The sequence below is a fragment of the Panthera leo genome, chromosome F2 (assembly GCF_018350215.1).
Source record: "Panthera leo isolate Ple1 chromosome F2, P.leo_Ple1_pat1.1, whole genome shotgun sequence".
Classification (NCBI taxonomy): Eukaryota; Metazoa; Chordata; class Mammalia; order Carnivora; family Felidae; genus Panthera; species Panthera leo.
The window spans coordinates 81,535,146-81,561,554 of NC_056695.1; the positions used below are offsets into that span (position 1 = coordinate 81,535,146).

Consider the following 26,409-nt stretch of genomic DNA (forward strand, 5'->3'; position numbering starts at 1 on the left):
ATCATCACCATAATCACCATGATCACCATCATCATCACTATTATCACCATCAACACCATTACCATCGTCATCATCTCCATCACTACCATCACCACCATCACCGTCATCACCATAATCACCACCATCACCATCGTCATCATCTCCATCACCATAATCACCAGCATCATCACTATTATCACCATCAACACCATTACCATCCCACCATCGTCATCATCTCCATCATCACCACCATCACCATAATCACCATCATCACCATCACCACCATCGTCATCACCACCATCACCAATTCCAGCACTGACACCAACAATGTCATCTCCTCCTTCACCACATCACCCTGGACACCACAATGATTACCATCATCACCATCACCACCACCATCACCATCATCACCATCATCATCACTATTATCACCATCAACACCATTGCCATCGTCATCTCCATCACTACCATCACCACCATCACCATCATCACCATCACCATCACCACCATCGTCATCATCTCCACCATCACCAGCATCACCACCATCACCATCGTCATCATCTCCATCACCACCATCGTCATCATCTCCATCACCATAATCACCAGCATCACCATCACCACCATCACCATCATCACAATCATCACCGCCATCGTCATCATCTCCATCATCACCACCATCATCATCACCATCACTATTATCACCATCAACACCATTACCATCACCACCATCGTCATCATCTCCATCACCATAATCACCACCATCACCATCACCACCATCACCATCATCACCATCATCATCACCGCCATCGTCATCATCTCCATCATCACCACCATCATCATCACCATCACTATTATCACCATCAACACCATTACCATCACCACCATCGTCATCATCTCCATCACCATAATCACCACCATCACCATCACCAGCATCACCAGCATCATCATCATCATATTCCCATCCCCATCACCATCGTCATCATCACCATCATCACCATCATCATCACTATTATCACCATCACCATCGTCATCATCTCCATCACTACCATCACCACCATCACCATAATCACCACCACCATCACCATCATCACCATCACCATCACCACCATTGTCATCATCTCCATCACCATAATCACCACCATCACCATCGTCATCATCTCCATCATCACCATCATCATCACTATTATCACCATCAACACCATTACCATCGTCATCATCTCCATCACCACCATCGTCATCATCTCCATCACCATAATCCCCAGCGTCACCATCACCACCATCACCACCATCACCATCATCACCATCACCACCATCGTCACATCTCCATCATCACCACCATCACCATAATCACCATCATCACCATCACCACCATCGTCATCACCACCATCACCAGTTCAAGCACTGACACCAACAACGTCATCTCCTCCTTCACCACATCACCCTGGACACCACAATGATTACCATCATCACCATCACCACCACCATCACCATCATCACCATCATCACCATCACCACCATCACCATAATCACCATCATCACTATCACCATAATCACCATGATCACCATCATCATCACTATTATCAACATCAACACCATTACCATTGTCATCATCTCCATCACTATCATCACCACCATCACCATCATCACCATAATCACCACCATCACCATCGTCATCATCTCCATCACCACCATCGTCATCATCTCCATCACCATAATCACCAGCATCACCATCACCACCATCACCATCATCACCATCACCATCACCACCATCGTCATCATCTCCATCATCACCATCATCATCACTATTATCACCATCAACACCATTACCATCGTCATCATCTCCATCACTACCATCACCACCATCACCACATTGCCATCACCATCACCACCATCACCACATTGCCATCACCATCACCACCATTGTCATCATCTCCATCACCATAATCACCACCACCATCACCATCATCACCATCATCACCATCATCATCACTATTATCACCATCAACACCATTACCATCGTCATCATCTCCATCACTACCATCACCATAATCACCATAATCACTATTATAACCATCAACACCATCACCATCATCACCATCATCACCATCACCACCATCGTCATCATCTCCATCATCACCACCATCACCATAATCACTATCATCACCATCACCACCATCATCATCACCACCATCACCAATTCCAGCACTGACACCAACAACGTCATCTCCTCCTTCACCACATCACCCTGGACACCACAATGATTACCATCATCACCATCACCACCACCATCACCATCATCACCATCATCATCACTATTACCACCATCAACACCATTACCATCGTCATCATCTCTATCACTTCCATCACCACCATCACCACATCGCCATCACCATCACCACCATTGTCATCATCTCCATCACCATAATCACCACCACCATCACCATCATCACCATCATCACCATCATCATCACTATTATCACCATCAACACCATTACCATCGTCATCATCTCCATCACCACCATCACCATAATCACCATCGTCACTATTATCACCATCACCACCATCACCATCACCACCATCGTCATCATCTCCATCACCATAATCACCACCATCACCATCACCAGCATCACCAGCATCATCATCATCATACTCCCATCCCCATCTCCATCATCATCATCCCATCAAAACCATCATCCTTAATACCTTCAACACCACTATCATGATTATCACTATCATCCCTACACTAGCAACCTCATCGTGATCACTAATACCCCTTCCATATTATGGTCACATCCTTTTTTTCCCTCCCTGGCCACATCCTTCCCATCATGATGATGTGATCATCACCACCATTCTGTGGTCACCTTTCCCATCATTACGGTCAATAACACCGTCCTTGTTGCTGATGTCTTTATTATAACCACCGACACCATCACCACTTCCATCATCAACACTCTTGATCCCCAACAGCCATCCCCATTTGGACCACCCTTATCGTCTGTACAACCACGAACCCCACAATCACAGTTAATCCTTCTCCCACCCTTCTCCATGTTTCCCTCTCCCACCTGGCCTTCCATTCTTCCGTCTAGCAAGACCTTCCCAGCCCAGTTTCTGCCCAGCCATCCGTTCAAGCTTTGGAGTCTAAGGATGGATATGATCAAACCACAGCCCTCACAGAGTCGAACGTAGGCAGACCTCTGAGGCACAGCCCACGGAGTGTTCTAAAAGTGTGCGTCAGGGCTCCAGGGACTGGAAGAGGAACCACTGGTCTTCTGGTGTCCTAGGGACAGGTCCCAGAGCAGCTACTAAAGAGTGGGCGGATGGTGAGTGTGGCCGTGCATGGGCAGCTACATGAGCCTGCGAGTGTCCGTCCTGCCGGGCCTTCCCCTCCATCCAGACAAGGGTCAAGAGGCTCTGAAGGGAGCCCCGACCTTGCAGGGTTGAGGTTCACAGGGCAAAAGCTAATTTGCCCCATCCTCAGTCGCAGGCACAGATTCACCTTCGTGTTCAGCGAATCTTCATTGGTGATTTGCTTTGGCCACACGGGGGAGTGCAAGAGTGACTCATCATATCTGCCCTGGAGGCGTTTGGGCTCATTCACGGGGGGCTCTCACTCAGGGTGGGGGTGCTGAGGGCTGTGGAGGTCCAGGGGTTCAGATGGCTCAGCTCCGGGGAGGGCACACATCCAAGAAGAGGGATCTCCGGGAGGCCAGGCTGGGTAGAGACCACCCCAGCCACCTCACAGGGAGGACTGGGTCTGGCAGGTGCCCCAAGGCAGGCAGAGCCCCCATCAGCCCGAGCAGCCTCTGCCTGGCCTGACGGCGCCCCCACAGTGCGACTCTGCTCTACCAGGCCAGCTCCAGCACCCAGAATTGTGGGCCCCGCCCGTGCTGGCATAGTGCTCCCCACGCAGGGGGGCTGCCAGCACAGAGGAGTGCCTTGGGGGTGGTCATCTGCTGAATCACCGCGGCACAGAAATGTCACCGAGCCCTGGCACCCAGCTGCAGTCTGGGCTGCGGGGCGAAACCCCTGCCTCCACCAACCCGTGTGCTCTCTCTCTCTCTCTCTCTCTCTCCCTCTCTGAGCTCCTCCCCAGAGAGGCCTGGCCCAGCGCCAGCAGGAAAAAGAGGCTGAACCGGGGCCTTCAAGCATGTTGGCCAAGTTTTTTCCTTCTCACCTGCCCCCTGCTCCCCTCCGTGTGAGGGGGCGTTCAGCCAAGCCCTGGGCAGAACAAATTTGACCATGTGCCCAGCTGTGAGTTGTCCCCCAACAGCACTTCAAAGGCAAGGCCCTCCCATCATCCACGGGCTTGGACCCCAAGGGCTAGCCTCTTGCAATGGCTGAGGGTGGCCATGACCCCCAGTCAGCTCCCTAGAAGCAGGGCCTAGCGTGAAGACGTCCGCTCCAGTGGTTTGCTGAGGGGGGCTCTCAGGAGAGGCAGGATGGGGGGCAGCGCTGAGGAAGGGCTGTACTCAGCTGAAGACCAGCTCTGGCGACCCCACTGGCGCTCCAGAGGCTGAGCCTGGCTCCCTGGGGCCCTGGGGCTCCCTGGGGCCAGCCCACCCCCCTGTCACCCTGTGCCAGTCGGTGACCTCCATCTGCCCAGCGGCAGTCCCTCACTGACAAGGGCTGTTCTCCAGAGGAAGGAGCCCTGCGAATTGTTCCCGGCCAGTGTTCACAGGAGCCAGGGGTGCCACCCGAGAGAAGGGGTCCGGGGGTGCCCACGGGACGGGGCGTGTTAGGGATGTTTGCTATCCACGAGCTGCCCGGAGCAATCATCATATTCTCGTCGAAGGAGCAGGAACTTGGAGGCCCTGGGCTCCCTCGGGGCTCTGCTCGGGGCCCCCCGGAAGCTGGCTACCTGCATCATTTGAGGGAGGGACCCAGGACACATCTGGCCCTCAGTTCCCATGTGGCTGCTGGCAGGAGGCCTCAGCTCCTCACTGGTTGTCGGTCAGGCTGCAGGCACGCCGCCCGTGGGGGTGGGGGCAGGGGAGGGAGGAAAAGAGAGCACTTCAGAAGGGATCTGGGCCTCCTCCTCCGTGCGGACTCCACCCCGTCCTATCTGATGGCCCCACGCCCTCCTGGACACTGGCCCTTTGCCCTCATAGGGCTCTTTTGCCTTCCCAGAGTCCCCTCTGGGAAGCTTTCTCGGGCTCTTTCGCAGCCCCGCAGCCCCGGGGCTCAGCCCGCGTCTATCTACAGGCCCCTCCAGGTGGGAGCTGTGTCCAGACGAGCCCAGGGCCCGGCAAGATGCTGCTGAGACAGGGGAGTTCCCCGGCCCCTCGGGAGGCCCCCGGCTGGCTCTCCAGCCTCACCCCCACCCTGGGACCTACAGCCTTCTGACTTCTGCTGCCACAGGCCACTGACTCCAGCTGGTGCCCGGACAGGTGGCCACTGGACCCTAAAGACTCGTGGCCATTGAGGGTGGAGTCTGGCACAGAGGGGTCTCAGCTCTGGTCCCTGCGGGCCCCTGCTCACCGTGCAACCTGGACCTGATCCAGTGTGCAGGGAAGCACGGCCCTGGCCACTCCCCCAGGAGCCAACGGGAGCGGCTGGGGTGTGGACTCGTGGGGAGCACAAGCCCCCTGTCACCCAGAGGGCCTGGAACCACACTCCAGGCTGGAGCCGTGACAGGGGCAGTGTTCTGGCAGGGGACAGCACTGAGTCCACACCGGGGAGGACGCAGGAGGCCAGCACAGGCTCGTGGCTTCTCTAGGCTAAGAGTGAAACACACACAGGGCTCCAGGCTCCCGGATCTTGTCTTTCTCAAGAGCTGAGAGAGTACAGAGGCCAAGGGAAGGCTCAGGGTGTCACCAGGGTCGGGGCTGTGCCTGGGTTTGGAGCATAGTCAGGAGTGCGGGCTGGATGTGACCCTGCTGTCCTTGTTGTCAGGAGGAAGTCTCATTGGGCACCCGTGCTCCCCCTGGGTCTTGATTGGTCCATACCTGTCCATATTCTGCGGGACCTCAGGTGTGCCTTCCTCCTCTGCAGTTGTGACTTCCGTTTATTTCTTCCGACATGTTTGGAGCACATGGCTGCCCTGTGGTGGGCACAGAGTTGCCCAGCGGGATTGGCCTGCTGAAGTCCTGAGGAGCTCTGGGACCACATGGGGGTCCGTGCTTGGGCGCTGGGGTCTCCCTGGGGTGGGGAGGAGGCCGGGAGGGGGTGGGGGTATTGGAGGGCGCGGTGTTCTGGGCAGTGACAGGGACCCGGCTGACCGTGGGCGGTGGACAGTGGAGGCAGAAGAGGAGAGGAGGTCACCAAAGGGATGGGAGGAGAGGGGGGTATTGGCTCAGAAAACGAGGGGCCCCTCGGAGGCCTGGCGGGAGGCGTGGCCTTCACCCCATCCCTCAGCCGCCCAGACAGACACGCGCCCACCCAGGCCGGGCTCAGCAGACGCCCGACTGCGGGCTGACGGCACCCTCGCAGCTGCTGCGGCCCAGGTTGTGGGTTGGAGTCGCCCGCACTCCCTCCTGCGTCCAGCAGAGGGCGCTCTGCAGACCAGGCGAGAGAACAAAGAAAGCCCCTGGTCTGCGAGGGCCCTGTGGGGGTGGCCCCGCTCACACGTCCCCTGGGCCCGGGGTGGGGAATTTCCCTGGAGCTGGAGAGGGTGTGACAGAGGGGCGACAGTCACGCCTTACAGCCTAGTCTCAGTCTGGGGGCCGTGGGAGGAGCCCAAGAATCGCACAGAAGCCCCTCCTGCCCCCCACCCCCCACCCCCCGCTGTGCCTCTAGCTCGGCCGGTCCCACTGAGGCCGGCCGCAGCCAGAAGGTGGGGCTCGGCCGGGAGCCCAGTTCCAGGACGGCTGGCCGACGCAGAGGGCTGTGGCCACGTCCCCCCCGGCCGGGGTCACCAGCCTGTCCTCTGGGACAATGCCTTCCCGCCCACGGCCCAGAGAGGCGGGCACACTGGCTGGCTGGGCAGCGCACGGGGAGAGGTCAGTGGCCCCGGGGCGCCTGGGGACCTCCGTGAAACCGGGCAGTTGTGGGGACAACCCACACATGCAGCTCCCTGGACTGGCCGTCTCCACCTCCAAAGGCCCATGTGCCCGGAAGGTCTGGTCGGGACCAGAGAGGTGGCAGGGAGCGGTCACTGCTCAGGGGGCACCGAAGCCCAGAGCCATGAACTCCCGCCGGACCCAGGCCTTGGTCTCCGCACACGCGCCGGGGGTGGGCAGAGCAGGACTTCCCGAGCTCCCCCGTGTCGCAGGGAGTCTGGAGATGTCTGGCTTCCTCCCGCGCTGAGAGGGCTGCTGACCCGGAGTCCTTGGGCCAGTCCAGCGGGGCGAGCCTCTGCCCCCCGTTCTCGAAGGGCTTGGGGAGAAGCCGCTGCCACGGAGGGGGTGCGAGGCTGTGTCCGTGCGCCGGAGGGACGTGGTGGCACGAAGCTGGGGAAGAAGGGGCAAAGGCGGGTGGCGAGGCCGCAGGACAGGGCGTCACACAGCGCGGCATCCCACCCAGAGCCGAGCCTCCAGCGTGGGGGCCACGCCCTCTGCACGGCCCCGCCTCCCTCCTCATTGCCCCCCACCCCCCCACCCCGCCCCTCCTTCCCCCTCCATCCCTGTGCTGGTCCCATGCGGTCCAGAGGGACAGAAAAGGCCCACCAGCAGTCACTCACCACCGGCAGTGGCTGGCTCCCCCTCCTCCCCACCGGGCACCTCCTGGGGCCTCCTCCTCAGGGGAAAGAGGCCTTTGTGGGTCCGAGGGACGCATGCGTGGAGCAGCCACACTGCGGAGCCCAGGCGGCAGTGGGGGCAGGGGAAGAGCCCCTGGGCTGGGGCCTGGGGAGCCCCGCTGAGCGAGGTGGCAGGTGTGGTCCAGCCTGGAGGCTCTGGGCGGTGGTGCCTCCGGGAAGGTAGGGAAGGTGGGATCAGGGCCCCGCACCCCTCCTCCCCTGCCCCATCTCCTGGTTCTCCCCTTTGTCCTGGAGCATCTCAGAGCCCACCCCAGACCCCACGCACCACAGCCTTTTAGCTGCAAATCCTTCGTTATGCATCAGTAAAACAAAGCCTTTTGGAAATATAAACAAACATTACTTGTTACTCCAAAAAATTTGCTCAGCAGCGCCTGGGGGGCTCAGTCGTGAGCGTCGGACTCTTGATTTGGCTCAGGTCATGATCCCTGGACCGTGGGGCTCCGCGCTAACAGCACAGAGCCTGCTTGGGATTCTCCCTGTCCCCCTCTCTCTCCATCCCTTCCCCGCTTGCTCTCTCTCTCAGAAGAAATAACCGTTTTAAAAAATGTGCACAGTCCCTGCTCGGGTCCAAGGCCTGACCATGTTCGCTTTTTCCCAGGTGACTAGAGAATACTTTTTTTTACAATTGGTTTTTCCAACCAAGAGGGAACAAGGTCTGTATTGCATGGGTTGATTCCTGGTGGGCCACCCTTGTTCTGGGGCCCTTGAGGGTCAGCCAGGAGAGGAGCCCCTCTGTGCCGGCCTGGTGAGACAGAGGCCTACACCAGGAAACCGGTCCCCAGCAGGTGCACCATAGCGGATGAGGCCTCCGAGGAGGGACCTTAATGGACTCAGAGGGAGCTTTCCAGGTTGAGGGGAAAGCATGTGCAAAGGCCCTGAGGCAGGGACAAGCTTGCCATTTTTGAGAAGCAGAAGGAAGCAGCCCTGGGAGGAGGGGAGGCATTGAGTATCCTGAAAAGAAGTGGAGGTACAGCAGCAAGGTCCAGCCGTGAAGGGCCTGTGGCCTGGGGGCCGTGGGGACTTATTCCAGGTCAGATGAGGATGTGCTCTAGCCTCTGTGGGAGAAGGGTGGGGGGGCCGGGGCTGGGGAGGGTTGCAGGGCTGTGGTCCAGGTTGACTGCCCCCTTCTTGTCTCTATGGGTTAGAGCTCCTAGAGGGGGAGGCCAGCCCCTGTCCCCAGGCTGCCTGTCACCTGAGGCTGATCGTCCCTGCGGCTTGGAAAACAGTTCAGAAAGACCACACGGCTGGTCAAAGCAGGAGCACAGCTCTGGTGGCCGCCACACCCCCTCCCGGCCACGCCCACATCCTCGCCCTGCCCCCCCCCCCCCCCCCCCCCCCGGGTAGACCTTCAGGGATGAGGCCAGCTGCCTCTGGTCTGGAGGGACCACCAGGCCAGGCCAGGTCGCTGAAGCACCGCCGAACCGCCTCCTTGGGGCCAGCATGACCTCACGAGCTCCTGCCTGTGATCCTGCCTGTGACCCTTGCTGGGTCCCCATGTCCACTTTAGGGTCACTGAGGAGAGGCAAGGAAGGAGGCACACCCCTGAGCCCCTGTGTCTCCCGCCCCCGCGGCCTGCACCAGGCTGGCACCGTCTGGCCCTCTTGGTTGCCCCCACTGGGGGTGGGTCCTGGGGGGCAGGGCCTAGCAGGAGGGGCGGGGCTGGGCAGAGAGGGAGGGGAGCACGAAGGCACCGGGCATTGGGCGGCAAGTGCCGTGGGTGGCAGAGCAGGGGCCACGGGAAGTGACAACCAGGGAGGGGTGGGACTGGAATTTGCAGTCCCAAGTCACCCTGGCTGAGGGCTTCCCCCCCCCCCTCGCCCAGTGACAGCATTCACGGGTACGCTGCCCGCTGTCCCCTCTAAGGGTTCCAGGTCGTCTGGGGGAGGGAGACGGACCCATCCCCCTGCCTTCCACGTGAGTGCCGTGTGATGGCGCCTGAACTGCAGGACCTCACAGCTGGACGCAGGCAGGACCCAGGGAGCCCATCCTCTGTGGCCACAACCAGTGGCCAGGCGGGTGGCTGAGGGCAGGGCAGACAGCGAGCGGGCGCGGGCGGCCGCGGGGAGGCGGGAGTCCCCTGAGCACCTTCTGTGCACCAGGCACTGTTTCAAGCCCCGAAGCACACACGACAGTAAAATCCCACCTCTGTGCATTTTCTGCCGGTTTTCCTCCTGCTCCTGGGCTCCTCCCTGGGGTGTGCTCCCCGGGCCCAGCCCCTCCTCTCTGTGTGGGCTGCTCTGGGGGGGGGGGGCACTGAGGTGGGGGCGGGCACTGGGCCAAGCTGTAAGGAGGAGCAGAGAGGCACCAGCAGTCTACAAGGTCCCTTGGGCCCAGGAGTCCTGTTTGCTCACTGTCTTGGCCTTGAGGTCCCCACCACTAAGTGGCGTGGACCTCAAATAAGGCAAAGAAGATTGTGACCGGTGACCACATGGCCTGGCTGCACAGCCCAGCAGCTTGTGCTGAAGAGTTCACACCGGGGCAGAGGGCAGGCAGGGCAGGGTCCTGCTCTGTCCCTCACCCTGAGAGCACAAGCTGGCTGGTAGACTCAGGGTGGGCAGAGACCGACCCCTCACTCCTGAAACATGCACTGTCCCCGGCAGTGGGGAGGTCCCCGGGAGTGGGCGTGGTCCCGTCTGTGGGAGTAGGTGAGGTCCCCTGGAGTGGGTGTGGTCCCCTGGAGTGGGCGTGGTCCCCAGGAGAAGGCAAGTCCCCAGGAGTGGGCGTGGTCCTGTCCCCGGGAGTGGGTGAGGTCCCCTGGAATGGGCGTGGTCCTCTGGGTGGGCGTGGTCTCCCGGAGTGGGCGTGGTCCCCAGGAGAGGGCCTGTCCCCAGGAGTGGGCAGTTCCCGGGGCGGGGGCAGGCCAGGGTGTCTGTGGGGGTGAAGAAGGGGACAAGAAGCTGCCTCGGAGCACCAATGGCCCCAGTGTCAGGAGTCCAAGAGCCTAGGACACGGGGCATGAGGGTGTGCTTCTGGAAGCTGCTGCCAAGCATGGATAAGGAGGTGGTGTCTCCCTGCTTGAGTCCCTCCACAGATGTTCCCCTTGTCCTCTATTGTCTGGGCTAGGAGAGCCCCCTGCCTCTGCCTATGCTGCACCCCCACCTAGACTGCCATCCCTCCTTGCCGCTGGCTCGTGGCCCTTTCCAGAGAGCCCTCAATGATGCTGCCCCTGCACATCACACGTGCCAGGTCCTAAGGCTCTAGAATGTTCTGGAATTGGCTGGTGACATATTTGTTACCCCCTTCAGATCATGGCCCCTCGAGTGGCCCCGGTGCCCAGGAATGGCACGAGGCGGACACAAATCCCCCGAGGAGGATGGGATGAACCAGCACGGGAGTGAGGGGACCAGAGAACCAGGTCAAGGGGACAGCAGACACCCCAGGAGAGGCCCCGTGCTGACTGCCCCGTTTCATGGGGTGACTCTGGATGGTAGAGTGAGGGCACCTCCCAGGGTGGCATCGTGAGCCCCCACCCACCAGCACTTCTGCACCAGGAAGTCTCAGTGCCCATCGGACGAGGCTGGAGCATAGGCCTTGGCACCTCTGTTTGGAATGGGGCACACTCGACTTGCCCACTCTGGTCCCACCACGTCCCCTCTGCCCACATTGCCGTGGTCACCTGGACGCCGTGGCTGCTGATGGATGTTTCCATTTACCGTCTGGGCCTGGGGACCGAGGGCAGCTGATTCAGGGAGTGGGGCCAGGTCAAGTCCCTCATTGTGGCTTGGCATGCAAATGCCAGAAATTTCTGGACTGTCTGAGGAGGCGAACAGCTCTATGGGAAGAAGTGGGGTGATGACTGGCTGTGTGGATTTGTTACTAAAGACCCGCACCCACCACCCCAAGGCTCCAGAGCCTTTTCTCCATCTCTGAGATTTTCTGGGCCATGATCTCTTGGTGGCCCAGGAGACGTTCAAGGGCAGTGGGCCAGCCATGGACATGACTTAGGATTTTGAAGGGCTGCCCCTGCTCCCAGTGGGTGCCCAGATGAGAGGACACAGGGCACCCGGCTCCTCTGGGCCTTAGGCTCCCCACCTGTAAAGGGGTGAGAATACTTTCATTCACTGGATGCAGCAAGATAAGGTGTGCCAGGGCCCAGCACATCCTGGTCCCCACGGGCAGCAGAGGAGAAGTCTGAGTGGAGGACATTCAAGAAGGTTCTGCACAGTCTGAGAAGAAGCCCAACACCTCAGCTGGGCTGATCTGTAGCCTGACAGCAATTTGCCCTTTCTCTCTGGGCCTCTGCTCCCATCTCCAAGGTAGGAACACCTACAAGGGGATTGTGAATGCAGGAGGTGACTGACAGGGAACACACTGTGGACTCTTGTTCTAAGTATGGGAAAGGCATGGGCCCAGTTGTTCCCAAGAGTAAAGGACACCTGATGCAGTTAAGCTCTAGGAGTGAACAACATCACAGCAGGCTGCTCAGTGAAGGATGGACTGACGAACGGACGGATGGATGGATGGATGGATGGATGGATGGATGGGAGGATTGATGGGTGGATGGATGTACGGATGGGTAGGTGGGTAGGTGGGTGGGTGGGTGGATGGATGGATGGATGGATGGATGGATGGGAGGATTGATGGGTGGATGGATGTACAGATGGGTAGGTGGGTAGGTGGGTGGGTGGGCGGATGGATGGATGGATGGATGGATGGATGGACAGATAGGTAGGTGGGTGGGTAGGTGGGTGAGTGAATGAATTAATGCCTAGGTGGTTGGCTGGGTAAGAGGCTAGATAAGTGGATAGAAGGGAGAGTAGATGATTAGGTGGATGGATGGGGGGTTCATGGATGAGTGAATGAACGACTGACGTCCATGAATGAGAGAATGATTGTTTGCTGAGCCCAGGTGAGTGCCAGCTCTGTGGTGGACATGCTCCCACATATTATTTCACTTGGCCTCCCAGCTGTCCTGGAGGAAGACAGGTCTCAGGGCTCAGGTCCAGGGTCACATATGTGGCCGGGGTAAGACTGAGACCCAGGTCTCTGACTGCAAAGGCAGTGCGCTCTTGGCTGCACAAAGAGATTTATCAGGTCAAGGCCTCAACAAAACACCCAGGCACAAACCCGAGAAAGCAGGGCAAGACCGAGGTCCTGTCTGTGGGCGCCATGTCACTGGACAGCCTGGTCCTCACTCCTGGCTGATACCTCTTCCAGAAGGCTGCCTCTGACCCTCTTAGGCCCATGGCAAACGCGGTGAGAGCCACGGCCTCTCTCCTTGACTGTCTCCCCCTGGCCGGGAGCCCTGTGCCACAGGGACCTGCCAGCACGCACAGCAGAGTCCCCGGGCTCTGTGCTCCCCGGGCTCCGAACATGTGATGAAAGGGACAGAGGAGGGATGTAGGGATGGGCAGAGGCAGGCAGGCCCGGACGGCTTCCCAGAGCTCAACCCGGGCTCACCCCGCCCAACTGGGCCGGGAGGGAGGACACGGCCCCCCCCGGAGCCCTATCTCCCAGGGCCTCTTTCTGCTCTACCAGGGGTGGGGCAGGAGGCGTGTCTGACCTCCCAGACTGCCCATAGTAGGTGCTCAGTAAATGTTTGCTGACAGAAGGACTGAGCAAAAGACTCCCAGTGCTTCCCCACCGCCCCAGCCCTCCGCCCTCTGGCCGATCCCTCCTGCGAGCTCAGCCACGTGCCCCCGTCTCTCCCAGGCTTGCCTCCCTGGGAAAACAGTGGCACCGAAATCCCGACTCGGTTTCTACTCTGCTCCTCACCCCTCCTGACTCAGGGACACCCCCCCCCCCCCAGTGCTGCCCAGCGGCGCCCAGAGTAGGGACAGAAAACGTGAATACTAACGAGAGAGAAGCCCGTAACAATTTATTACCTGGCAGACGGCAGGCTGGAGAAGACAATTTGATGGTCTTTGATGGAGGTCAAGAAACAGGAAGGCTGTTTTATTAACTTAATTGTTTCAGCAGCAGTAAAACAGGCACGGGGCCATGAATCTCCCGTCCTCCCGGAGGTGGCGGGTGGGGGGCCGGCAATTCTCTTTGCAGGGCAGCCGGGGACGGGGGCAGCTCTCTTTGCAGGGCAGCATCCTCCACGCGGTCAAAAGCCTGTGGGTGGGCCAGAGCGGAGGGTCCTGCACAGGGCACGGCTGGCCCAGCCCAGGAGGCCACAGGGTCGGCACCTCCGAGGGCGCAGGGCGGGTGGGGTGGGGGAACGAACCGAACCCCCAGCACGTTCCCCGCAGCCCCGGGCTCCTCCCTCTGATACCTCCCCTCACCTGGAGCCCTGGCCCCGCTCTGTGGTCTTAATATCTGTTTAATTAAATAATGAGGTACAGTGAGAGCCCATGACCTCATTTTTGGAGCCACAAATAAGAGATTTACGGGTGCCCTCGTTAGAGCTGCTGGCAACAGGCATCTTCCTGAGCTAAGAGGAAGCCTCACACTCTGGGCTCACAGAAAAAAAGCCGTTTATTAAAATTATTGCCCCAGAGAAAGGGCAAAATGACGTATTTGAGTGGGAAGCAGGAGCGTGCGGTGGTGGGCTTGCCAGAGGAGTGGGAGGCGGCCCCAGGGACCCACCAGCCCCCCCACCAGCCTCGGCCGCCACGGCCCCTCAACCAGCCTCCTGCCGGGGAGGCCAGAGCTCCCCCAAAGACTGCGTGTCTCGCCATGTTTGTCACCCCCCTCCCCGTGTCCGGCCGGGACCCCCACCCTTGCCCCCTGCAGCAGCGGGGCCCAAAGCAGAAAGCGGGACAGGGATGTGGCTGGCAGGGAAGGGGGAGGGAGAAGGGAAAGTGCCAGCCCACAACGACCAGGTGAGGGGGGCACTGATCTGGGGCCGATCAGTGGGCCGCCCCCACATGCTCATCTCCAGACTGGACTCCCCTCCTCCCGGAGGCCGAGTCCCTGCCTGTGCAGATCAGGTCCCTCGAAATAGGTCTCGAAGTGTATCCGCCTCCCTCCGCAGCCACCTCAGTGTCACCACACACAGCACCTCCTCCACTGGCTTGGGGGCCACAGGGGCCCCCTCACTGGTGGGGGCTCACACTGACTTTGGGGGTCACGTGCTCAAAAGTCCCCTGCAGCCTCCCTGACGGGGTCTATGAGCCACTGTACCCTTCCGGACCAGCTGCAAACAGTGCTGGCCTCGGGCCCCCAGAGCAGCTGATGCGCCCACGGCAACACCATGCACCGGGCCCACCCAGCCCAGCGAGCCCACGGTTCACGTTTCAAGGTGGACCTTGTGACGATGGTTCTCAACACACGGGCCAGGCCGAGGCTTGCCTCTGTAGCGTGAGATGGCCTGGGTGCTTGACCGGGGGTGGGGGCATCACGTGAAGAGAGGGCCTCCGCGGGGTGTCCCCAGGAAATGTACTGTCCAAACTCAGACCCTGGAGAGTGAAGGGGTGTTACTGACGATTCTACCCAGACAACAGGTGCCTACCAGCTCCACCCCCGGCAAACCAGGACATGGGGTCCCCTAAGGGCCCAGAAGCCTCTGAGGTGGAGGAGAGAGCCCCTCGCTGCCCGGGGCCGGCCGGAGAGGTGCTAACCCAGAAAAGCAGCAGGCGGGCTGTAGCCAGACAGGGCCACCGCCTGGGACACGGCCTGGCCCACCTGGTAGCTTCCAGACGAGGGGACTGGCCCCAGCTGGGTAACCTCCCGACAAATGACAACAGCACAGTCCACCCCCTTTACTTCTCCCCTGAGCCCCCAGCCCATCACCTGTCTGCACTGGAGGGGGAGGGGGTCTGGCAGGCCCCAGACCTCTTACTTCCAACAGAACCTAAGGACCAGAGAAGGCCATGTCCGTCTTGGGTGGCCGAGCCCAGGCCGTCGGCCCTACTGTGGGGCTTCTCCCGAGCAGGCAGCCTGGTGACCTCCGTGCTCTGGTGTCCGGTTCTGGGGGGCCACGTCCACACAGGGGCCCTACATCAGTAGGTGGTCCCACAGTCAGATTCCCGAGGGCCTCGCCTTCCTGCCCAGGCTCCCTCTTGTCCATCCGAGGGTCCCTCAGTCAACTCAACTCAGGTTCCTAGGGTATCCAAAATCTCCCCGAGATTCTGCGTCTCCCAGAGATCCTGCTGCGGATCGGAGGTTCTCAGTCATCAGGAGTCACGGCCTGAAACAGTGAAGGGGTGTCACCTGCCCCCTGGACAAGGAGAGCTGCAGCGCCGGGGGACGGGGGACGCGGCTCCCTGGCCGGCTGCCCTGATGGGGAGGGGCGAGGAAGGAGCCCAGACAGATGCCAGAGCAGTACTGGGAAGGGCAGGGTGGGAGCAGCCCATGACCCCACCCGCTGGGCCTCAAGGGTCCTGTCCTGCTGGGTGGCCACCCCACCTGGGGGCCACTCCTGCCCTGCCACAGCCTCTTCACCCCTGGTCTGCCCACAGGGCACCGCTCCCAACTTCAGCGGGAGAACTCCCACACACCCTCCCGGGCCCCAGTTCTACGCCTGCCACTTCCACGAAGCCCTCTCTGTTCTCCAGGCTGCTTTCCCACAGGCCTCTCCTGCACCCCAATCCCCGCTCCGAGGCTGAGCACCCCCTGCCTCGGGCGACACCGCGGGCTCTCGGACCCCTCATCCCGATCACCTCTGTCCCAGTGGCCAGGCGGCCCCCAGGGCCCGAAGAGCCTCGATAAAGACCTGAGAAATGAGTACGTGACCCACATCCTCAGCTACAGGCGCTGGGAGAGCCACCGTTCCTCACTTTGGGCACGTGAGACTGTCCTAGGCCCCGCTGGCTCCCAAGTCCATGTTGGCTCTGTGATGCTGCCCGTCTTCTCTGCCGGGCGGTTAGCTGGGTCCCTAAACCTGGTCTGGCTCTTAGCTGTGCCCACTCGGCGTCCGCTCCCCGGAGCTGGCTCCCTCTCCCTCCTGCCACCCCGTGGGTCTCTGGGACTGGAGGGTGGGGTGCACGCACAGCCTTGGGGACTGGGTGGCCAGAGCCGCACCTCCTGTCCTGTGGCTCCTAGCCAAGAACTTTCTTGGTTATGAGAACTGCTTCCCCATCCCCCCCGCCCTTGCCTCCCTCAATATCCCTCTGTGCCAGGCCCACATGGCGTCCAGTAAGGAGAAGCTTGTCCCGGCCTCCCGGAAGTCCCCGGTCCAGATGGATAAGCACAGGTGTAGACATCCGGGACCCCAGTCCTCGAGCAGGGAGCACACCCAGCGTCAGGCTGGAGAGCGGGGAGTGGCCGGGGGAGGAGGCAATCCGCCCCTCCGGGGTCCTGCAGCACCGCGGGAGCCACCCCACCCCGCGCCCCCTGCCCTGAAGCGCCCTTCCCGGCGCTCCGTGGGAGACCTCTCATCTTGCTCCGCGTGCCTGACCCCCTGGAAACTGCTGGGGTGGGACAGAGGGGCACAGGTGGTGGGGGGCGCTGTCTGCAGAGGTGAGGACTTGGGCCCCCGCTGGGACAGGTGGCGGTAAGCGCACGCTGCCCCGTGTGGGTGCCTGCAGAACAGCAGCCTGTCTCACTCCATCACGAGACACGCTTCATCGCCAAAACGTAGAACACATTCTCTCAGGCGAGTTTACTGACAAAGGTCAATTTTAAATAAATCAGCGTGCCTGGAGGTTCCGCGCGGCCTGAAATGGCAGTGGCGGCACGGTGTCCTTCCTGGTTCCCCGAGGGACAAGCGGGCAGGAGCACAGCAGCGCTGGCCCTTGAGGCCACAAGCACGGCCGCGGCTGGCGCACTCCGGGGCCCCCTCTGCGGGATGACGGCTTCCAGGGGCCGCAGCAAGACCTCTGTCGTGGCGCGGACCAGCTCAGGGCCTCGACCCCTGCTCTGCACAACGGGGACCACGCTGTCACCTCAGCCAGGGCCAGGGAGGCTGGAAGGTCCCGCTGCTGAGGGTCCCGGGCCTTCCGGTCCCTCCAGCCCTCATCTGCTGCTTTTATGTTTTCTTCTAACGTAGCACTTTAATTCCTGTGATGCATCTGTCACTACTTTTGAGTTACCTCCTGGGCAGCCGCTCTCAGACCGGCCAGAACGGACTTCAGATGTGCCCTTGCTCACTTCCTGCTGGAGACGGCAGCCCCACACCCCTTCCCGGTGTGACCATGAGACACAGCACACTGTAAACGTGATGAACTCAACGACACGGGGCCAAGACGCCCACCTTGTGCGATGGCATGCTTTTAAAGAAGCTGCCAGAGGAAAGGGTGGCGGGGGGGGGGGGGGTGCCCCAACCACAGAGATGTCCGAGGGTCAACTGGACACGGTCTCCTAGGTCTCCCATCAGGACAGAACGGTCTTCCCCAAGCTTTTTGTTCTGAGTGGATTTGAACTACTGTCGGGGTCACTTGCTTTGAGCCTGAGGAACTTCAGTGTTTCTCAGAAGGTGGGTCCACTGGTACCAAACTCTCTCGGGTTTTGTGTATCTGCAAACGTCGTTCTCTCTCTTTATTCGGAAAGACAGTTTTGGTGGACGCAGGAGTCTTGGCTGTGGGTTCTCTTCGAGCACTCGGACAATGCCGTCCCCGCGCCTGGGGTCAGCTGCCAGCCTCGTGGGGCGCTCTCGTGACCAGGGAGGGCTTTCCCGGACTCTGGATCGTAGCGTTGGTCCCACTGGAGCTCACCGAGCCGGCTGGACTTGTCGGTGGACGTTTCCTGATAAACCTGGGGATTTTCAGCCACTGTTTCTTTGCGTATTCTTTCCCTTCTGTCTCCTGCCCTCCCCGTCCTGCGGCTCCGATGATGTACATGGGTGTCCCTGTTTCTCCGAGACTGTTTGCTCCTTTCCCATCACTGTCTTTGCGTTGTGTGATCTGTAGGTCTCTAGGTCAAGATCATGGATCTTCTTCTGCCAGCTCATGGCTACTGTTGAGCCCCTCTAGTGAACCTTCCATCGTGCTTGCTGTATTTTACAACTCCAGAATTTCCACTTGGTTCTTTTACTTTTAATTCTGATCTTTTCATTGGTTCCATTAGTTGCGTTGCTGTGATGGCACCTTCCTTCACTACTTTCCCTTCCCTGTTTGACCCTGGTTTTCTTTCCTCTGACTGTATCTACGGCGGCCACTTTCAAGTCCCCTCCTGCTCAATCTAACTCACACACTGCCAGTTCTGGGGCCTACTTTGTTTCCTGGGGTCTGGGCCACACGGGCCGTTTCCTTGCACGTCCAGGTAGGAGACTAGTCGTTTTAGGTAATGTGCTGTAGCAGTTCCGGGCACGGGCCACCCAGGCCGGATCGTGTCACCGGTCCCATCTCGGGGGCGGTGGGGCGGCCTCCCCCAACAGCTTCTGCTCCAGCCTCCCGCTGCTGGCCAGGGGCGCAGCCCTGGGCTCGCCCACAGTCACCCTGGGAGGACAGCGGCTCCGACTGTCTTCCCTGCCCCTGAGCTCCTCTCCCTGCCGGCCGAGTGCTCTGCTGTCTTCATTACTGACGCCCTGGGCGTAAAGGGCTTCACTGACTAATCCAACCAAATTTGGCTCCTTTGAAAGAACAGCTCCTGAGATCGGTGTCTGAGATTGTCCCTGACCAGCCTACAGTTCAGCCTGTATCCCCAGTCGATCCACCGCTCCTCCCACGTGCTGTTCTCTGCGAGCTCCACTTTCCACAAGCACCCTTGAACCTCACCCTCCGTGCAAACGCAGTCAGTCCTTTTGTGGAAGGCCTGGGCCCCGGGGGTGGGTGGGTGGGTGGGGACAGCAACTCCAGCCCTCTGGGCCTGCTGCAGTGCGGGGTCCCCGCCCCACGAGTGGAGGCCCACACACTGCCCGCCCCCATCCTCCACACCCCAGGCCCTCCTGACACAGCAGCCCTCCATGGCCTTGGGGAGCAGGGCCGAGGCCCAGAGTGGGTGGCGGGGGTGGGGGTGGGGGTGAGGAGAACTGGCCCCGGCTTTCCCGGGCTGCTCCCCAGCATGGGCCCTTGCGTCCTCCACAACTGCAGGCCCAGATGCCCCTGGGACCCGGCCCAAGGGACAGGAGCAGAAGGGATGTGTGCCAGCTGAGGGAATTCTTGGAGGAGGTGCTACACTTCCTGCTCCCGGTGGCTGGAAGCAGACACCAGGATGGGGACTGGAAGGACAGTCTTGACGTGAAACGGGAGCCACGTGTGACAAATGGCAGAGGAGCCTGGCTGCACGCACGCGGCCGCCTCACTGCCCTGGATCCCCCTCCTGGACTTGCTGGGCGGGGCTGAAGCAGGCAGGACCTCTGTTCTCTTTACCGCCCTCATGGACCCCCTAACGCCCCCACCGAGCCACCCTCCGCCCCTCACCTGTGTTCGGCCTCCCCAACTTCCGGCCCTTCTCGGGAAACCTGTGCTCTCTGAAGGCAGGACAGGGGCCTTGTCTGATCACCCACCGGCCCCAGGCTGAGCACGACGCCCAGCACAGGGCGGGCACTTAACACACGTCACGCCTGTGAACGGACCGTCAGCATGCTCCCACGCCAAGAGAGCCCGCCACAGCTGGCACCCGGGGCACCTCCTCCCCAGAGATGCTCAGGCGGGCCCTCGGAGGCAGCATGGGTGGGTCCCGTTCGTCCCAAATTCTGCTTCCCCCGCGGCACGGGCTGCCAGGAAAGGACACGGTCTGCATCTCTGCGTACCCCCGCCTCCAACCCCATCCCTCCAGAACCACGTCTGACTGCCGTGGCCCCGGGCTGCCTTCTGCCCCAGGTGGGACTAAGCAGAAGAGGTGCAGGCTGGGCCAGCAGGAGAAGATGGCCAGGGCTCTGGGCCAGGGCTCGCAGGGGACGGGGAGCCCAGGCTTCCTGCCTCAGCAGCAACTTGGGGGGGAAGGAAGGGGGGACTGGTTCTACCCCGTTCCAATTTCCCATCCAGTCTCATAGGGTTCCACCCAGCAACGTTTGGGAAAAAGCTAAAACGTTCTGACCACCGAGCCTGAAGCTGGGCAAGGAGGGGTGAGCAAGCAGCTGGGAGGGCCCTCGGAGGACAGGTGGGCGTGGAGGCCTGTGCGAGCCCTTGCACGTGGCCATGTACCTCGGTCTGCAGTCCAGGGAAGCTTGCTTGCCAGAGGCCTGCCTGTCCTGCTCCGCCCAGAACCTCCGAGCAGCGCGGCGCCGTGGCTGGTTCTGGAAGGAGCCCCTGGAGGACAGACACCCCCCCCCCCCAAAGGCCATCTGGTGACGAGCATTTATCGTTAGGTTCCAAAACGGCCAGGACGGGGGCAGGTGGTGAGGGCGCTGAGAGAATCCACGGCCTGGGGTCTAGGGTCCGACGGGGACAAGGCATCCACGGGGGACCTAGGAGGCGGCCAGGAACCCCATCTGCTCTCCCCTCCCTCACGACACCGCCCGGCAAAGTCGAGCACCACGCCAGGCTGTGCGGGGAGAGCTTCTCAGGACGTCTGTGCGCCTCCCCGCTGCCCGTCGCCACCGCCGAGGGCAGCGCTCTGGTGACTCCCAACACCTAAGTTCCCTCCAGGCCGCGAGCAGCTGCGATCCGACAGCAGCGGCCCCGACACACGAAGGAGAGGACGCGACAGCGACAGAGCCCTGCCTGGAGCCATCCGGCCCTAGGACTCGGCGACGACTCTTAAAAAGGCCCGTGCTTCGTTCACCATCTTCACACGTGCACAGAAAGCACGCACGGCCCACGTGCTGCCCCACGGCGGCAGCGGCCGCCTCCCGTGTTCAGAAAGACGTGACAGCACCGGGGCGACCGGCCGCACGCCAAGCACCGTTCCCGCGGCTCCCGGAGGGACACACGGCAAACGGAGGAAGGAAAACGTCGCGCCAGCTCGGCCACCAGGCCGTGACTCCAGGGGCACGGAGGTGAGGGGACACGTGGGGAGGGGAGCACGGCCGGCAAGGGGCCGCAGCGGTGCCGGCGAGGCCGGAAGCATCCGGGACACACGGGAGGGACCGCGTCTTCCCCCGGCCAGGTGGTGCCGCCGGCTCCTGCCCGCACGCGGCACAGAGGTGGGAAGGGCCGACCGCAGGAGTTCAAGCATCGCTAGAAACCTAAGCAGCTCGGTCCAGCACCGGGTCACGCGTGCGCAAACCTCAGCCTCATTTCCGAGCGCCTCCTCAGGATTCGTCAGCATGAAGGCGGGAAGCGCGGAATCCCCGGGAGCGAATGGTGAACTCGGAGCCCGGACACCAGACCTGCCGGCAGTGCGCCACGGGCCCCTCGGGGCAGCGGGCAGCCCGGGGGGACGGTCCTGCCCGCCTGTGGGAAGTGACTCCGTCACGCCAGCGCAGCGTGCGGCCCCCACGCCCTGGGGTCCCAGGAGGAATGCGCGGGAGGCCGGGGCGGCTGAGTGAGCCCGCGGCTGAAGTAGGGACACACGAGCAGGGTGACGACGTGTGCCTTCGAAGCCGCAGGCGAGGGCTCTGCCGACTCACGGTCAGAAGCGGAGTCCCAGCCGTCGCGCCCACCTGACGCGGGGATGGCGGCCACACGGCAGACCCGGGCCCGAGGGGACGGACGGGCAGGCCGTGGGTGACGCCGACCCGGTCCACTGGCCGCAGGTACTGCCATCGCTTGGCCCGAGGACCGGCTTTTCTCCTCCCGGACGCACAGACGTCTCCACCCACGCACACAGCAGGGCTCAGCCAGCGCGCACGAGGCCAGAATCCGCCCGGCACGGTCCTGGGCTCCGGTCACAGGATGTTCCGCTAGGCTATCGGTCTGGCGGACCCTTCCAGAAGGGCTCCTCACGTTCACGCGCCAGAAAACACGACAGGCCCGCGACGAACCAGAACACGCGGGATGGGCCGCCCCAAGTCGCCGAGACCCCACACCGGGCGCCCAGCCTCCTGGGCGAGCTCTGCCCGGCTCTGCGGCGCCCCCAGCCATCAGTCCTCGGCCGCCGCGGACGAGCAGGGCAGAGGGGAGAGCTCCTGGGGGGCCTCGAGCTTGACCGCGGCCCTGAGGGCCACGCGCCGCCGCTTCGCCTGCCGCTGCCTCGCGAACACCGAGCGCAGCGCGCGCAGCTGCCCCACCTCCTGCGCCGTGAAGCAGGGCTGTCCCTCGGCGAAGCGGACGACAGAGTCAAAGGCCGAGGCCGCCTGCTCCCAGGCCGCCTCGTCGCCGTCCTTCTCCACCTGGTCCGGGCCCCCCGCGGACGGGGCCAGGCCCTCCCCGGCCTCGCATCCCAGCCCGTCTCCCTCGGCGGCCGCGCCCCGGTGAAGCCGGCTGCCGGGGCGGGCCGGGGCCTCTCTCCCGAGCTCCGGGATGTGCGCGAAAGTTTGGTCGTGAGGCTTCGTTGGGAGACGCTCCGGCTCCTCCTCGGAAGACGAGCCTTCGGCGAACGTGGCCGCGGGCCACAGCTTCCTCCAGGCCCGGCTGAAGACGTGGCGGGGCACCGCGCTCCAGGCGCAGGCCACGCTGACGATGGCATCGTTCATGCTGTAACGGGGGTGACGGCCCTGCGGCGTGGCGGGGGGGTTGATGAAATTCCTCAGGAAATCTCTCCGAATGCCCTGGTCCATGGGCTGGATGGAGGCGGTGGCGCCCGCGGGCAGGAAGACGGTGAGGACGTTGTCGGAAACCAGCTGGGACTCCCGCGGGCGCGCCCGGGCGCCGTCCAGCAGGAGGATGGCCTTGCCGTCCTCGGGCAGGCCCACCGCTCGGAAGTGCTCCCTCACCGAGGGAACAAAGATGTGATGGAACCAGTCGGAAAAGATCTCCTTGTCCACCCAGGCGTTGCCCTGGGCCTTGTACGCCACCGGCAGGTGCTGGATGCCCCGGAAGGCCCTGGGGCCGCCGCGCTTCCCGATCACCAGGGGTTTGATCTTGTGCGAGCCGGTGGCGTTGGCGCACACGAGGACGGTCAGCCTGTCCTTGTTCTGCTTGACGCCGGGCGCCGTCCCGCCTTCCGGGCTGGCAGTCGGCGGGCACCGCCAGAGGAGGCCGGTCTCGTCAGCGTTGTACACCTGCTCCGGGGACAGGCCGTGCTCGGCGGTCAGGCTCCGGAAAAAGCCACAGAACTGCTCTGCCGCCCGGTGGTCGGCCGCTTGCTTTTCGCCGGACGCGTCCAGCTTCTTGATGCCGTGCCTGGCCTTGAAACGCCACAGCCACCCGCCGGAGAACACGCAGGGCTCCGTCAGGCGCATCTGCTCGTAGAAGTCCTTGGCCTTCTCGATGAGCATGGGGCCCGACACGGGCACGCCCTCGGCGCGCTTCCCCAGGAACCACTCGTACAGGACGCGGTCCAGGTGTTCCAGCTTGGGCGTGTGCAGGGTGCGTCGCTGCTCCAGGGCCTTGTTGGAATCCGAGCTGGCAAAGAACCGAAGCAGCTGCGCCTTGTGGGCCTTGATGTCGTACAGGGTGGACATGCCCACGTTGTACTCCTGCATCAGGACCTTCCTGCTCTCCCCCTTCTCCAGGCGCGTGCAGATGTCGATCTTCTCCTTCAGGGTCAGCACCACCCTCTTGCGCTTCTCCCCCGGGCTCCTGCCGGCAGCCTGCTTGGAGGCCATGCGGAGGCCGGCTTGTCCCCGGTGGCTGGGGAGACACTCGCCGTGGGGCCTGGCCGACTTCTTGCCTCTCCCGCCCCTTTCCTCTGCTCCCGCCCCTGCCTGCCCCGTCCCTCTGACCCCGGGGGCCACCGTGAGCCTCCGCCGCTCCTCTGTTCCTCCCTGCGGCGTCAGCTGCGCCTCGGCTTCCGGGCTCCTAGCGACGCCGGCGGCTCCCGGTGCTCTCCGCAGGAGACGACCGGTGTCACACCGCCCCTACTCGTCCACACTGTTGGAACCTGTGGCCTTCTCTCAGGGGGACAACGGCAGCCCCTCCCTTCAAACATGGACCACAGAGTAGAGGGGTCCTGGGAGCCGGTTTCTGCTTAATCGAGGCTGTACCGCCTGTGCTGGGGACACCCCTCTGGGCTCATGGCACGGTCCCACATGCCTCGCTTTAGGAACTGGAAAGCAGAACAAGGGGAGAAAGAACGTTACTGACCACGCGCCTGGGCCACCTGCACACACGCCCCCGTTAGTTTAGACCCGCTGGGAAGCTGCAGCGGAAACCAAAGTGTGGTAGGGGAGACCAGCACGTGAGCTGGCCCAGGTGGCGTGGCACCGGGAAGGCCGCCCCGCCGGGTGCGCTGGCTCTTCCCGGCCCTACCAAGTGACAAGTGACCTCTCGGCCATCACAGCTCCTTCAGGCCAGACAACTCCACTCTTTCCTAACATCTGCCCAAACACCCCAGCCCTCCCTGCCTCGCGGAGCAGACTGGCGGGGCGGAGTAGAAGCATCCCTGCTGGACCCTTCGAGATTACCCACCACACTTCACCTGCGAAGACACTGACATCCTCCAGCCTGCGAGGAGTAGAGAGCTGGTGCCCTGATACCGACCGGCCCGCTAGCTGACGCAGCACAGTGTCTGCCGGGAGGGTCCCCTCACTTCCTTCATGACTTGGTCACGTGGCCCTCACTCCCCTCCCCAGCTACAGCCTGCTCGCTGTCCCGCGACGAAAGACAGGCAGTACTCACCACGGGCTTCTAGCAACTCCCCACCCCACCTCTCACCCAAGCCCTTATTTTGGCCGTGTCTTCCCACAGATATGCAGACCGTGAGGCCAAAGACTAGCCTATGCGGAGCATAAGAACATAGCCCTTTGAGCTCAAACTCTAGGCACATCACCAGCCAGCTCTGGGTGTGTCCCTTCCCCCTTCTGGGTCAGTCTCCTGGTCTGCAAAGTGAGGGTGCTGCTCCTTTACGGATCCTACCCTTATCCTAGTTACTGGGAATGACAGTGTGAGAGCGGATTGCTTGGACCTAGACCGGGGGAAGTAAAAGGCCACTACCCACCCCTAAGAGAGTTCCATATGACAGCACCCCAGGAAGGAGGAGCCTGGAACCTGACAGGAACTAACTCTAAGCACAGCAGGGAGAAGAGGGGGGAGGAGGAGGAGGAGGAGGAGGAGGAGCAGCAGCAGCTGGGACTGTGGAAAAGGCCTCCTGGAGGAGGCTCAGCGCCTGAAATGGGGCCATTAGGGACGTTTCCTGTTGTGCACATGCAGGTGTGTGCAGAGTAACATAAGGTAGCTGAGGACACTGTGGACCAGCCTGCAAGGCAAAACTCCCTTTACAATTGAAAGGCAGATACTCCGATATTCTGAAACAACTTCTCAAACCAAAGGGTAACCTAATACGGAGAGAGAATGGGGTGGGGTGGGGGTGTAGCCTTGTGAATTCAAAGTAAGCACACGAACGTGCGCGTAAACATCTTATCCTCCTGTGCCCAAAGGATAGAGAAGAAGCTGGGGAGAGGGCATAAGGGGCCAGAGACGGGGCCGCAGGGCGGGGGGGGGGGGGGGGAACACCTGTCCTTAGAAAAGAGCCGCAGAGATTCAGGAGAAAAAGCGAGCAACTGCCTTCCCCTGGGAGCAGCCGTAGCGTGCAGGGGCAGGAAGGGCCGGGACCGCAGAAACGCGGGGCGCGGCGCGGGGTTGGGGGTGGGGGGTCTGCGCGGCGCAGGGGCCACACCCGGGGCGCCCGCGGGAACCCGGAGCCGAGGGGCAGTCGGGTTTGAGGACACGCCTGCTTTGAGAGCGTCTCTCTCCCGGGACCACGTTTGGGGTGGAAGCTCAGTCCCGGGCACGGGAACAACCCAAACAGGGAAAACCGAAAAAAGTGCAAGTCTGCGCCGGGGGGCGGGGCGCCCGTGGCCGATGCTTTCCTCGAGCGGGGTCCCGGGGGTCTGCGAGGGGCGGCCCCGCGGCGGGGCTGGGACGGGAGGAGCCTCCGCCCGGGGAGCACGGACTGCGCGGCGCCCCCGCCCACCTCCCGGCCCCCCGGCCCCCCGGTCCCGCTCACCTGCAAACCCTGGCCGCCGCCACCGCCGGAAG

General features: G+C 61.9%; 1 protein-coding gene and 1 pseudogene across 2 annotated transcripts; one reads left to right on the forward strand and one right to left on the reverse strand.

Annotated features, from left to right (window-relative positions):
* Window positions 1-452: 452 nt before the first annotated feature.
* On the forward strand, window positions 453-5,328 carry LOC122210615 (annotated as a pseudogene).
* An 8,165-nt stretch (window positions 5,329-13,493) lies between these two features.
* Window positions 13,494-26,409, reverse strand: JRK (Jrk helix-turn-helix protein). 2 transcript variants are annotated; one of them, XR_006198320.1, is made up of 2 exons: window positions 21,993-24,479; window positions 13,494-15,755 (listed from the first exon to the last, which is right to left on the reverse strand). XR_006198320.1 is itself a non-coding variant. In XM_042923774.1 (2 exons), the coding sequence occupies exon 2, from the start codon at window positions 24,036-24,038 to the stop codon at window positions 22,413-22,415; it is 1,626 nt and encodes a 541-aa protein (XP_042779708.1). In that variant the 5' UTR covers window positions 24,039-24,478; window positions 26,378-26,409; the 3' UTR covers window positions 17,168-22,412. The 2 variants fall into 2 exon arrangements, 1 of the variants encoding a protein (XP_042779708.1); XM_042923774.1 differs by lacking the exon at window positions 13,494-15,755 and adding an exon at window positions 26,378-26,409 and having other exon boundaries at window positions 17,168-24,478.